Genomic DNA, 12,065 nt, shown 5'->3' with positions numbered 1-12,065 from the left:
AGCTCGCCACCGTCGGGTCACTTACAGAATCACCTGCCAACAAAGCTAAGTTTTCTGTGCATCCTGCTTCATTAGACTGCAGCGATATCACGACCTTGTCGACACCTGATGAGGAAGGATTTGGCGCATGTGTTCCGGTGATTTTCAGTTTATGGTGAGACTGAAATCGCGTCCTCCTGCTTGGCCGGTATAGGTCATAGGACTGCATTACAAGAGGTGAACCCACAGTGTTTCAGGATGCACTGTTGTTTCTGATTCATCGGTCATCCTGATCTGAGGAACACAGTAGCAACTGTAGCTCTATTAGCAACTTGTTTTCAAATAATTAGGCCATTGTTTTATATGTTTCTATGCTGATAGATAATATTACATTTTACATGTTCTATAAAGCTAAGCCATGAAGATGTTGAAGATTTTGTGAGTTGGCAGATTTAAACTTGGTAAATAAACATTGGTTAAAAAACATATGGGCAGTTCTGACTACAAATGTTTTGTAAAAAAAAGGATTGCTGCTTTATCATCATAAGAACATGCACGTAAGATGTTCAATGCAAGGTAGATAGATAGATAGAATACCTTTATTGTCCCGTGATGGGGAAATTACCATGTTGCACAGAGACATATAGACATATATACAGAAGAAATAACACAATAATAATTATAAGAAATTAGAACTTAGAACTCCACAGGTTATCAACATCATGTACATATAACAATGAGGTAAGGTGACTGCACCAAACAAAGTGAGCGAGATATTAAAGTGACTGGTGCAATTGCTCTGGAGATGTAGCGTGTGTGTGGCAGTGTGGTAGAAATGTGCACCATGTTATAATTGTTTGTTATAAAGTTTGACAGAAGCAGGAAGGAAAGACCTGCAGAATCTCTCCTTCCCACAGCGAGGGCGGATCAGTCTGTCACTGAATCTGCTCTCCAGGGCAGACAGTGTGTCCTGCAGTGGGTGAGACTCGTGGTCCAGAATGGATTTGAGTTTTGCCAGAACCCTTCTGTCTCCCACCTCCCTCACTGACTCCAGAGTGCAGCCCAGGACAGAGCTGGACTTCTTAATGACCTTATCCAGCTTCTTCCTCTCCCTCTCTGTGATGCTGCTGCTCCAGCAGACGACTGTACAGGACGGCTGATGACACCACAGAGTCAAAGAGAGTCCTCAGGAGTGTCCCCTTCACTCCAAACGACCTCAGCCTTCTTAGTAGGTAGCGTCTGCTCTGACCCTTCCTGTACAGTGCGTCTGTGTTGTTAGTCCAGTCTAGTTTGTTGTTAATGTGAACATCAAGGTACTTGTAACAGTCCACTGTCTGGATGTTCATTCCCTGAATGTTCACTGGAGGAGGGGGTGTAGACTGACATCTGTGGAAGTCCACCACCATCTCCTTGGTCTTCCTCGCATTGATTAGAAGGTGGTTCCGCTGACACCAGTCCACAAAATTCTGTGTCAGTTCTCTGTACTCTGCGTCATCATCGTCAGTGATAGGTCCAACAATTGCAGAGTCGTCTGAGAACTTCTGCAGAACACAGCCAGATGAGTTGTGTCTGAAGTCTGCAGTGTAGAGGGTGAAGAAGAAGGGGGCCAGAACAGTCCCCTGGGGGGCTCCCACACTGCAGGTCAGAGTGTCTCACAAAGATGATGCGATGCACATTAGGGCAGTCATGGCTCACAATGAGTTCAGTTATTGTGAGGCAGGTTGAGTGGCTGTTATTCTCCCGCAGGTAAAGCAGGCTCTGAGACAGGAAGTCCAATGGTGGAGCATGTCTAAACAGCCACAATAAACTGTAAAAAATCACTGTTTAGAATACTTGCAGAGATCGGCAGAACATTAGAGCGTCTTCCTGGGCATAAGAGCATCAACCGGCCAAGCAGGAGGACGCGATTTCAGTCTCACCATAAACTGAAAATCACCGTAAAACCGCAGATGCGCTGAATTCCTTCTCATCAGGTGTCGATAAGGTCGTGATGTCGCTGCACTAATGAAGCAGGATGCACAGAAAACTTTGTTGGCATGTGATTCTGTAAGTGACCCGACGGTGGCGAGCTGACTGACCTGTCATTACTTTAGCAAACGCCATGAGTCGTAACGTAATCGACAGTTTTCAGCACTTGGTTAAATAGCTTGGTTAAATAAATGGTTTAAATAAATGATTGTTACGTTGATTATTTTTAACAATGTGGGTCTCGTTGTGTGTCAACACACGACCGCAATCCTTCAAGAGTTACAAATATTTGCCGATGTTGCGCTTCAAATGCTCTTGGGCGTTTTATTGTGAAAGTCCGGCCACTGGCCCCGCCCCCGGTTTCCTTTTTTCTTATTTCGTTTTGAAAGTGGAGAAAAGGAGAATGAGTAAATCAGTACATCGCAAATGTGTTTTACCGATTTACGGAAACGAATGACAGCATTAAAAGTCGTTATTCAATTTTCATTTTAGACGTAAATAATGAATTGCACTTTATGCACGGACCTTTGCATACTTCTTTATTTTGCTGACAGTTTAATTCACAGGCGTTCTGCAAAACGCCACACGCTTCAAATGCCAACTAACATCGTTGTGTCCATTAGATGTCCTACTAGAGCAAATGAAGCTTCGAGAAGCTTTGCGCTGCAGTGAACCAATTAATTTAACAACTGACAGAAAACGTGTCTCATGTTTTATTGTCATTACTTAATAAGCACCCAAAGGATGGAGGTTGAAAGCTGTCCCACAAACTCTTATGTCTTCCAGTAAATACTAGAGACGGAACCTGAAAGGGTGCAGAAACAAACGCGCGGATTCAAATGAGGCAACCAACAGTAGAAGCGTATGTGAAGAAGAGTCATGTTCCTGGATGTTAGCCCGCTTTGCTCAGACAGAATAAATCTCCATGTTAACGAGGCTTGACCCATTCCACCAAGTCAAGAAAACATGTGGAAAACCCAATAGATGGACCCCTGATGGAACAGGTTTATGGGTAACGATACGGACCAGAGGCGGTTCTCTCCGGACCAGCAGGTGGCGCTGTCTGTGGCTGTGAGGAAACTGTCATGGCGGCGGCCTTGAGGTGTCCGGTGCTACGATAAAACACATGAAGTTTGTAAACGACCTGAAGAAGGAGACGCACGTGTATCAGGTGAGACAAGAAGCCGAACCAGTCACGCGTTTCAAGAAACGGTTTCCGTTTTCCAACCGAACCTTTCTGGAGCCGTCGGAGCCACTAGACTACGCTCAGAAATGTGGTATTCACACACAAACAACTAAAAGTTCGGTTCTACTCACACGTTTTTTTTACAAAGACGATTCGGATGAAGCTGAATTAGGTTCGGCCTGCTGCTGAAGCTTTTGTTTTTTATACAGAGACGTGTGAGAACTAACAGCAGCGCCTGGTTTGGATCTGTGGCAGCCATGAATGTGATGTCATCCGTGCTACGCGGGGCCCGGCGGTTCGGCCACGCCGACCAATTTCTGTTCAGCACTTACCTGTCAACACCCTTCCTCTGTCCCGCTCGAAAGCCCGCTCCCCTGCTCACCTGTCAGGTCCACAGGAAGAACGCCTCCAAGCAGGTGAGCGACCCAACTGAAGTAAAGCTCTAATGTGAATCATGTTTTCACATCAAACGGTGTAAGTGCATATTAACTGATAAAGTTACTCAGATGCTGCTGATGGTAAATATTAATATTAAAAAAGTGATGTGTTGCAGGTCAAAGGTCAGAAAAACAAGCAGAAACTGAAGCTTGACAGACAGGAAGTAGAGATCAGGCACAGAATGACAGTGGCGGCGCTCGCTGATGCCATGAACAAGGACTATGGTCAGAAACTGAACAAAATCCTGGAACTCTGTCAAATCAGATTTTATCTTCAGACTTGGACAATGTTTTGTCTTGTGTGTGTTTCAGATCATGTAGTGGAAGCTCTGCTGAATACGTCGGTGGATCTGGACTCTCTGGAGCCAGACTCTGTTCTGGAGGAGAAGTGGATTAAGGAGGTGGTGACTCGGTCAGGGATGAAGTTTAAATGGGCCAAACTGAGCGAGGTCAGAGAGCGACCCAACAGAGACGTCCTCAGGAGGTAACGGGACAGGAATTCCACTGCTGCTGACGAGAACACGGCTGATTTTGACCTCTGTCCTCAGGCCCTCAGCCGACCCATCCAGCCTGGTGCCAAGGCCCCCGGTAGTCACCATCATGGGCCACGTGGACCACGGTAAAACCACGCTGTTGGACAGTTTGAGGAAGAGCCAGATGGTGTCGACTGAGGCCGGAGGGATCACGCAGCACATTGGAGCGTTTCTAGGTTAACACACCTGCTGGATTTCCCTCGTTTCCCTTTGTTAACAAAACGATCAGCCAAAAGCAAAAAAGTTTAAAATTTCAGTTTGATGATGAATTTCTAACTGTTTTTGCAGTCCAGTTGCCTACAGGGGAGAAAATCACCTTTCTGGACACTCCAGGCCACGCTGCCTTCTCCTCCATGAGAGCCCGCGGAGCTGATGCCACCGACATTGTCATCCTGGTGGTCGCCGCCGACGACGGCGTCATGAACCAGACAGTCGAGTCCATCGAGCACGCCAGGAGAGCCGAGGGTAGGAGCTGGGACTTTATTTCAGGTTACTCTGTCTTAATCTGACACTGTTTAATCTGTTGGCAGTTCCGATGATCGTGGCTGTGAATAAGTGCGACAAGCCTCAGGCTGACCCTCAGAGAGTCAAGCGAGAGCTGCTGGCTCACAACGTTGTCTGTGAAGAGTTCGGGGGAGACGTTCAGGCGATCCACATCTCTGCTCTCAAGGTAGAAGAGCCAAGAGCCTCATGTGTCAAAACTCAGAATAAAGTTATTTTGGAAGTAAATCTTTTTTTTTTTTTACAAGAACACAAATAGAAAGTGACATAAACGTAGACTAGCTGAGGTGTGGTGGTGCCTGTCAGTACAGGTGGGCGGATCGATCCGAATATCGATAATATCGATACCCCGATACAAATATCGAGAATTTGGTTCAATTCTTACTTTTCTGTCTTTTCAAAGAGGCGACCTAACTATCCTGTTTGTCTGCGTCTAAAAGTGTTTGTGTGTAAGCGGTGTGTTGTGCCTGTATGCCATAGGAACCAGACACACACAAACACGCACTCTTGATTTGAGATCTCACGTAACACCTGAAAGTCATGACAATGTATTTATATTTGATAATGCATTAATTGTTAAAGTAGTTGTATCGATATCTGCGATACTGGTCCAGTATTTACTTGGTACCGGATTGACACCAAAGCGTGCAGTGTCGCCCACCACTACCTGTCAGGCATCAGCAATGTTGTCTTGTGGTCATCGTCAGGGAGACAACCTGCTGGCTCTGGCCGAGGCCACCGTGACACTGGCGGAGGTGCTGGAGCTCAAAGCGGAGCCGGGAGGCGTCGTGGAGGGACTCATCATCGAGAGTCGCACTGACAAAGGCAAAGGGTGAGTCGTCCTAAGATGAGCAAAACTCTGGTTCTGCGGCTTCTGGGTCTAGCTCGTGTGTGATCGCTTTTGTCCTCAGTCCTGTAACGACAGTCATTGTGCAGCGGGGGACTCTGAAGCGAGGCTGCATTCTGGTTGCGGGGACGACCTGGGCCAAAGTCCGATTCGTGTTCGATGAGAATGGTCGGACCGTGAAAGAAGCCGGGCCGAGCTCTGCAGTTGAGGTGGTCGGCTGGAAGGAGCTGCCGCCGGCGGGCGAGCTGATCCTGGAGGTCGAGTCAGAGGTAAGAACACAAGCGGCTACTGACTGATGCTGGCTTTCATTAGCTCGACTGGTCATACTGGACTTAATGTCACGGGTTTGGAACATTTATTACAATCATAGTATGTCACATAACTTGACTTCTGTCTGAATAGTATTCATACATAAATCATTCACTGAAATTATATACTGCTTAGGTAAATCTTGTTTTTGTTGACTGAAAGCAAAATCACCTGAACTTATGTTAACATCTATTCGTATGTAATGTGTGTGGCTGTTTGTTGGGCTCATTCTGGTTCACCTACTGGTGTTGCTCTGCAGCAGCGGGCCAGAGAGGTGGTGGAGTGGAGGACGTATGAGGAGCAGCAGAGGAGGCTGCAGGAGGAGCAGAGCGTCATCGAGCTCAAGCAGAGAGTCCACTTGGACGAGTACAGAAAGGAGCGGGCAGAGCTGGCCCACCTCAGCTGGAGGCAGAGGAAGTCGGTTCTGTACCAAGCCAACAAGACCAAGTTCTCTGTGAGGTCAAGCGAGAGGACGCAGTCGGACCAGCCGAGCCTGCCGCTCATCCTCAAAGGTACGGTGCCGATGGGTTCCTCCCACTGTGATGTGCTTCACGCTGACGACCTTTGACCTGCAGGTGACGTGGACGGCTCGGTCGAGGCCCTCGTCACCATCCTGGACAGTTACGATGCCCAGGAGCAGTGTGAGCTGAAGGTGGTCCACTTCGGCATCGGAGACGTGTCCGAGAATGACGTCAACATGGCCGACGTCTTTGCAGGTGTGTTACCTCTATTAGAGCATGTTGGCAGCAAAGACATGGTGACGCCTTTCCGCTCTGAAACCTGCTGCGTCATGTTCAGGTTCCATCTACGGCTTTAACGTCGGGGTGAGCAGCTCAGTTCGTCAGCTGGCGTCCAAGAGAGGCGTCCCGCTTCGACTCCACAACATCATCTACAAACTCATCGACGAGCTGAAGGACGAGCTGAGCAGCAAACTGCCGCCGCTCGTCTCCGAGAGAGTGGTGGGTGAGTAATGAAGGCGGCATGGAACATGTCTGTTTGGTTCTGGTCAGTCGGTCTCATCAGCTACATGCAGCCGGGTCGGTCAGACCCACAGCTTTCTCTGAAGCCTTTCTCTGCTGGTCCAGGGGAGGCCACGGTTCTTGCCATGTTTGAGGTCACCGTAGGGAAGAAGATGATTCCAGTAGCTGGCTGTCGGGTGCAGAAGGGTCAGCTGGTCCGGAAACTCAAGTTCAGATTGAAGCGAGGACAAGACACTGTCTGGGAAGGTAAGTGCAACCAAAACCTACTCAGATGGACCATTTAGTGACCTCCTCCTTGCTTTTTCAACTCAGATGCTCTTTTGTTCTTTACACAGGTGATTAGTCCTGTAGAAGCTTCCAAACAGAACAGAACTATTTTCACTCAGGCTAAATATTTGTTCCTCAGGCATAAACTGTAGAGTCTGAGCCAAGTCCATTTGTGCTTTGTAACAAAATCCAACTCCGTTACCGTTAGCAACTGCTTTCTCTCCACTTTGTTCCATTGCAGGTTCCTTAGCAACACTGAAGCAGCACAAAGACGATATAGCGACAGTGAAAGCTGGGATGGACTGTGGCCTCTCTGTTGATGGCGACATCAACTTCAGACCTGGTGACGTCATCGTCTGTTTTGAGGAACTGAATTCTCCTCAGGCAACATCCTGGGACCCTGGTTTCTAATCACCTCCTGTCACGCTCTTCTGCTTTGGGTGGATGGTTTGATTCCTGCTTTGGCAGCAGGACGTCTAATTTAGAAATTTTTTAATTTCATGTTCGTTTAAAATTAAAACATTTTGGGTTCAAGACATTTTAATTAAAACATGAATCATTTCAGAAGACGCTGAACTCTGGCACAAACACATCCTCAAATACAATCCACAACTACTAAAAAGAAGAAGAGTTCACTGCAGAGACAAAGCTCTGCTTCAGCACAGACGTCAAGGGGACTTTGAATTCTGTTGGAAACTATTGGCTGAAAAAAAAGGTAAAAGTCCAGAAGCAGCTTCGGTCACTTCTTGCTCTTCTCTGGCTTGGCGAGCAGTGCAGGGTCAATCTGATCTGGGCTCAGTCCTTTGATGGAGTAGAGTCTGGCCGCGCGCTCTGACAGCGTTCCCCCACACTTCAACCCTCTAGACATCAGTTCCTGCTTCAGCACATCCAGACCCAGAGACTCCAGCTGGTCCACAGTCGCCACGGAGGAGAGATGGAGGCGTAGACAAGCGAGCTGCAGAAAGCAACGTCACAAGTCCATCAGTGTCCCAGAACAAAGGTCGACACTTTAACTGAAAAATGCATTTGGTTCAGTCACGGTGGGAATAAAAAAAGTGGAACAGACCAATAGTAATGAATCTGTTCTGGGATCAGGTTTGTTGGATACAACATGAACACTAACACAGCCAGAAACCACTGACCGGCGGCTCAGAACATTTGGACTCGTCGGAAGGTCTGATGGTCTGGTCTGTAGAGGCCTCTGCGGGTTTCTGGTCCTGTGTGGGTTTGGGGGGGCAGTCTGTGCAGGTGTTATTAGTGGAGCACGAGCTGGAAGAGATTCATTATTTGACAGTGTAACAAAGCTGAATGTGGAGCCTGCCTCTGTTTGTAGGTGGTCTACCTCTGCTCAGGCTCCGCCTCCTCTTTATGTGCCATCATGGCAACTGCTGGACCTTCACAGCTGGAGGACGAGGCAGACAGAGGGTCCTCGTCCTCCTCTGAACTCAGCAGTTCATCCAGACCCATCCTGCAACCAAACAAGCTTTGACTCACACTAAGTGACCACAGGTACAAAAAGTCAACACTAGAGTCTTTGAAAAGCCAAAAAGCTTGATGAAGCAGTTGGAAAGTGTTTTTCAAAAAACACAATGGAACAACACAAACAGAATCTGTATTATGGTGGGTTGAGAGACCAACTCCACATCTACTAATAGTGACAGGCTCCTGATCTAGTGTGTTGTCCTTGCAGTTCCGGCAAATGCTTTCTAATGAGACGCTAAATTGTCATAAACACTATCTGCTGTGGTAATGGACCATTCCTCTGTGTCTGACCCAGATGTGAGTCAGACTGAACCTGTAGCTGCCCTCCTGTTCCTGTTCCCCGTATGAACTTGGGTCTCACCAGGAACACGCTGCAGCTGCTGAACCCATCTTCCTCTTTTTCTGTTGCTGTTGGCTCTGATTTGGGTTTGGTCTCTTTGCCGTTGAGACGTCATCCACCTTCACCAGGCCACTGGATGACACCTGCAGACCTGAAACACACCGACAGAGGTTAACTAAAGCCTGAATGAACCACAGGAAATGAGTCAAGGCTGCTCTGCCTGAACTGGTTGTCAAATCACTTTGGACAATCTTTCAGAATCAGCTCTTAAAGACAAGAACCTCTCACCGTCTCATGTGCAGATGCGGCTGTTGGGCCTCAGGGCTTGTGGAGCCTCTTCTCTTAGAACAGTTACAGAATCCTACACCAACAGTAACTAGGCTTTGACACCACACCTGAATGTATCGAACTCAGCAGAAATATGTTTTCTACCTTTGAGAACAGAGTCCTCGAGTCGCTCTGACAGGTCGTGGCACTGTTGCTGGAACTCCGGATCAGTGAACTGATGTTTGGGTTCAGCCAGTTTCTTTTGCAGACGTTCCAGACGCCGCTGTTCCTTCTCTGCCTCTCGGTCTGCTTGTTTCTTTAGCCACTCAGCCATCCTGCAAACAAAAGAACCAGACTTGGACTCACGCTAAATATTTATCACTCTTCACAGGCCCATTACCAGATCAACCTGTCTATAGAATCAGAACTAAAACAAAGGTTTTCACAGATACAGTGTGTAGTTGGTCTATCTTCGGTACTCTGATCTTGGTTCTGGACATGGACTAAGGAGCTAAGTCCTCAGACATAACCAGAGCTCTGTGATACCAGGCTCGTACTCTTTCTCGTGGTTGACGTCTCTGAGTCGTCGTCCACTCAGATCTCTACAGGCTTCGCGGTTGGTGGTCTTTTCGATCTGAGCGCCCAGAGCTCGCAGCATCGAGCCAAACCCTGCAACACACACATTCAGTAACAACCTCTTCAGGGATTCAGTATGAAACCAGTTGGGCCGGTGTGCTTTCTGGCTGACCTCCTTTGCCTCCGCAGAGCCGGGGCTCCAGGTGATAGACTGCTCCATGCTGCAGAGGATCCTCCAGAGGGGACGGTCTGCCATTTTTGGTAACATAGAAATCTGAAGGGGAGGCTCTCTGCAACGTGGGAAGACAGAATTAAAGAAACACCTGAAAGAAGGGGAACTCAGAGCGGTTCCGAACAGTGGGTTTAGATGGTTGAAGCTTCTGGGTCAAGTGTGTAGAGTTCTTGTGTGAACGCGGTGAAGGTCTTGTCTCACATGATCCCACACACTTTCAACCAAGTGGCAGTTTGGGTTCAGCCCACGAAAAAGACTTGTAGGAAAAGCCCAGCAGAACCATCCACGAAGACGGAAACATGGAGATTTTACTCGGAGGCTTTAGCTTGGCGTTAATGAACTGACGACACGTGAACCCGGTTCGGTTATGTCTAAACTACCATCACCACCACCGGCCAGTGAACTCGCAGTAACGAGAGTAAAGCAACGTACAACACGGTTTTAAAAGCTCGACAGTCACTGTGTTCATAAGCTTTAGCACAGCAGCTAACTGGGCCTACAGAGTAAATACAGGATGTGTCTGTTTTACAGAGTCCGACTAAAGCTGTAGCTTGGACTCACCTGGTTCTGGACGATCTGGTTTAAAACATCTCCAACCACAGAACCGCCAATAAACACTAAGTTAGAAAATCTGAAACTCGGAGCGGAAACAAACACCTCCATGTTGGCTGCTTCTGATTGGTCAACACGCATGCGCATTTTTAATACATTCTCTATGGTCGAACGTCATCACATCGAGTCGCCCCCTGTTGGTTCCACCTAAAAAGCGCGGAAAGACACAATAAAACGCGTCCTTCTCAGCTTCTCTCCACACGCAGCCCGGTGTTTGTCACAATAAGTGCAGTACTAATGGTTAATGTGTATTAGTTAGAGCATTTCCATTAGTTCATCACTAGAGGGAGATTGTGATCTCCGTGGTAGGAGCTGCACATGTGTGGATCCCCACACAGCACTAGTAGAATGATGGAGATGGAGACTATATAGAGAACGATGTTATAACGTGCAGGTTACAGTAAATACAGTACTGCTGAGGGGACTGAGGTCTGTGGTGTGTGCAGCTTTAGGCTTTACGGAAGGAAGGACTCCACAGGCTGCTGCAGCTCTGTCCTGGGCTGCACTCTGTCCATGGCGGAGGTGGCGGACAGAAGGATGCTGGTAAACTAACATCCATCATGGATGTTATCACCCTCCACCCCTGCACCACTGTAGAGGCTCTGGCTCTGAGCCTCTGAATGACTACAGTGCTGTGTTGCAGAGTGTGATGTCTGTTGGAGCAATGACCTGCAGCAGCTCCTTCAGCACCACTGTTACAGCCACAGTGCAGGAAGGAGCTGCTGCAGGTCATTGCTCCCACAGACATCAGAATGGACAACACATCACTGCAGTGACACACATTATGTACACACACAGTGCATTTCATTCCACTCGTTGTTGTTTGTTGTCTGTTCTTGCTGCGGTTCTGTCATTGTTTTTATACTCAGTGGTATTCAATGGTTATATTTTCATTGTCATGCAATATCATCATCATCATCATCATCATCATCAACTTTATTTATTAAGCACTTTAAAAACAGCAAACACTGACCAAAGTGCCTAACAATAAAACACAGCAATCAAATAAAAAACAAAACAGACCAACAATACATCGGAATTACATACTGAAGTAAAAATACTAGAGGTAAAATCAATAAAGTCATCAACTCATACTGAGTTAAAAGTGGGCAGGAAGGCGAGTGCAAGTGTAATAACTCAGAGAGGTAGAGTGGGGCCAAACCATTTACAGCATGGGTGCCCAATCCTGGTCCTCGACAGCTACTGTCGCTGCTGGTTTTCCAACTCTCTCTGCCCCAGCTAATACTGATTACCTAGATCAGGTGTGTTTAGTCAATCAACAGCTAACTGATACAACTGATCAAGGTAATCAGCAGGGAGAGTTGAAAAAACAGCAGGACAGTAGCTTTTCATGAATGGGCGCCCCTGATTTAGAGACTTATGAACAAAAATAGAATTTTAATTCTAAAATGGACAGGCAGCCAAGTGAAGCAAAGCTAGAACTGGTGTAATATGATCTCTCTTCCGTGCTCCAGATAACAGAGGTGCAGCAGCATTTTGCACTGATTGGAGACAGGACAAGAATGAGTGAGAGATGCCAAAGTAGAGA

General features: G+C 47.4%; 2 protein-coding genes across 3 annotated transcripts; one reads left to right on the top strand and one right to left on the bottom strand.

Moving 5' to 3' along the window:
* The first annotated feature begins 2,977 nt into the window (after positions 1-2,977).
* On the top strand, positions 2,978-8,072 carry mtif2 (mitochondrial translational initiation factor 2). Of its 2 annotated transcripts, none has more exons than XM_055509842.1 (14): positions 2,978-3,118; positions 3,343-3,549; positions 3,687-3,795; positions 3,883-4,054; positions 4,119-4,279; positions 4,392-4,568; positions 4,634-4,773; positions 5,312-5,436; positions 5,516-5,720; positions 6,023-6,272; positions 6,336-6,476; positions 6,559-6,723; positions 6,846-6,986; positions 7,249-8,072. In XM_055509842.1, exons 1-14 carry the CDS (start codon positions 3,074-3,076, stop codon positions 7,416-7,418), a joined length of 2,208 nt encoding a protein of 735 aa, XP_055365817.1. In that variant the 5' UTR covers positions 2,978-3,073; the 3' UTR covers positions 7,419-8,072. The 2 variants fall into 2 exon arrangements, with proteins under 2 accessions (XP_055365817.1, XP_029009849.1); XM_029154016.2 differs by having other exon boundaries at positions 6,020-6,272.
* Positions 7,530-10,625, bottom strand: sde2 (SDE2 telomere maintenance homolog (S. pombe)). Its single transcript, XM_029154528.3, has 8 exons — positions 10,466-10,625; positions 9,845-9,962; positions 9,654-9,765; positions 9,262-9,431; positions 8,851-8,980; positions 8,350-8,475; positions 8,150-8,276; positions 7,530-7,962 (listed from the first exon to the last, which is right to left on the bottom strand). Exons 1-8 carry the CDS (start codon positions 10,601-10,603, stop codon positions 7,747-7,749), a joined length of 1,137 nt encoding a protein of 378 aa, XP_029010361.1. The 5' UTR covers positions 10,604-10,625; the 3' UTR covers positions 7,530-7,746.
* Between the last annotated feature and the right edge of the window lie 1,440 nt (positions 10,626-12,065).

Source organism: Betta splendens, chromosome 1 (genome assembly GCF_900634795.4).
Source record: "Betta splendens chromosome 1, fBetSpl5.4, whole genome shotgun sequence".
In the NCBI taxonomy this organism is placed as follows: Eukaryota; Metazoa; Chordata; class Actinopteri; order Anabantiformes; family Osphronemidae; genus Betta; species Betta splendens.
Note: the sequence above shows the minus strand (reverse complement) of the source record. Positions and strands in the feature narration are given on the sequence as shown.

What these genes read in the sequence shown, in the direction of transcription:
- mtif2 (XM_029154016.2), top strand. Translation starts at nt 3,074, where the DNA reads ATGAAGTTTGTAAACGACCTGAAGAAGGAGACGCACGTGTATCAG. An exon ending in GGAAGAACGCCTCCAAGCAG is followed by an intron (nt 3,550 to 3,686) that starts GTGAGCGACCCA and finishes GATGTGTTGCAG; the next exon opens with GTCAAAGGTCAGAAAAACAA. An exon ending in TGCCATGAACAAGGACTATG is followed by an intron (nt 3,796 to 3,882) that starts GTCAGAAACTGA and finishes TGTGTGTTTCAG; the next exon opens with ATCATGTAGTGGAAGCTCTG.
- sde2 (XM_029154528.3), bottom strand. Translation starts at nt 10,603, where the DNA reads ATGCGCATGCGTGTTGACCAATCAGAAGCAGCCAACATGGAGGTGTTT. An exon ending in ACCAGATCGTCCAGAACCAG is followed by an intron (nt 9,963 to 10,465) that starts GTGAGTCCAAGC and finishes CCCACGTTGCAG; the next exon opens with AGAGCCTCCCCTTCAGATTT. An exon ending in CGAGGACTCTGTTCTCAAAG is followed by an intron (nt 8,981 to 9,261) that starts GTAGAAAACATA and finishes GGTGTGTTTCAG; the next exon opens with GTCTGCAGGTGTCATCCAGT.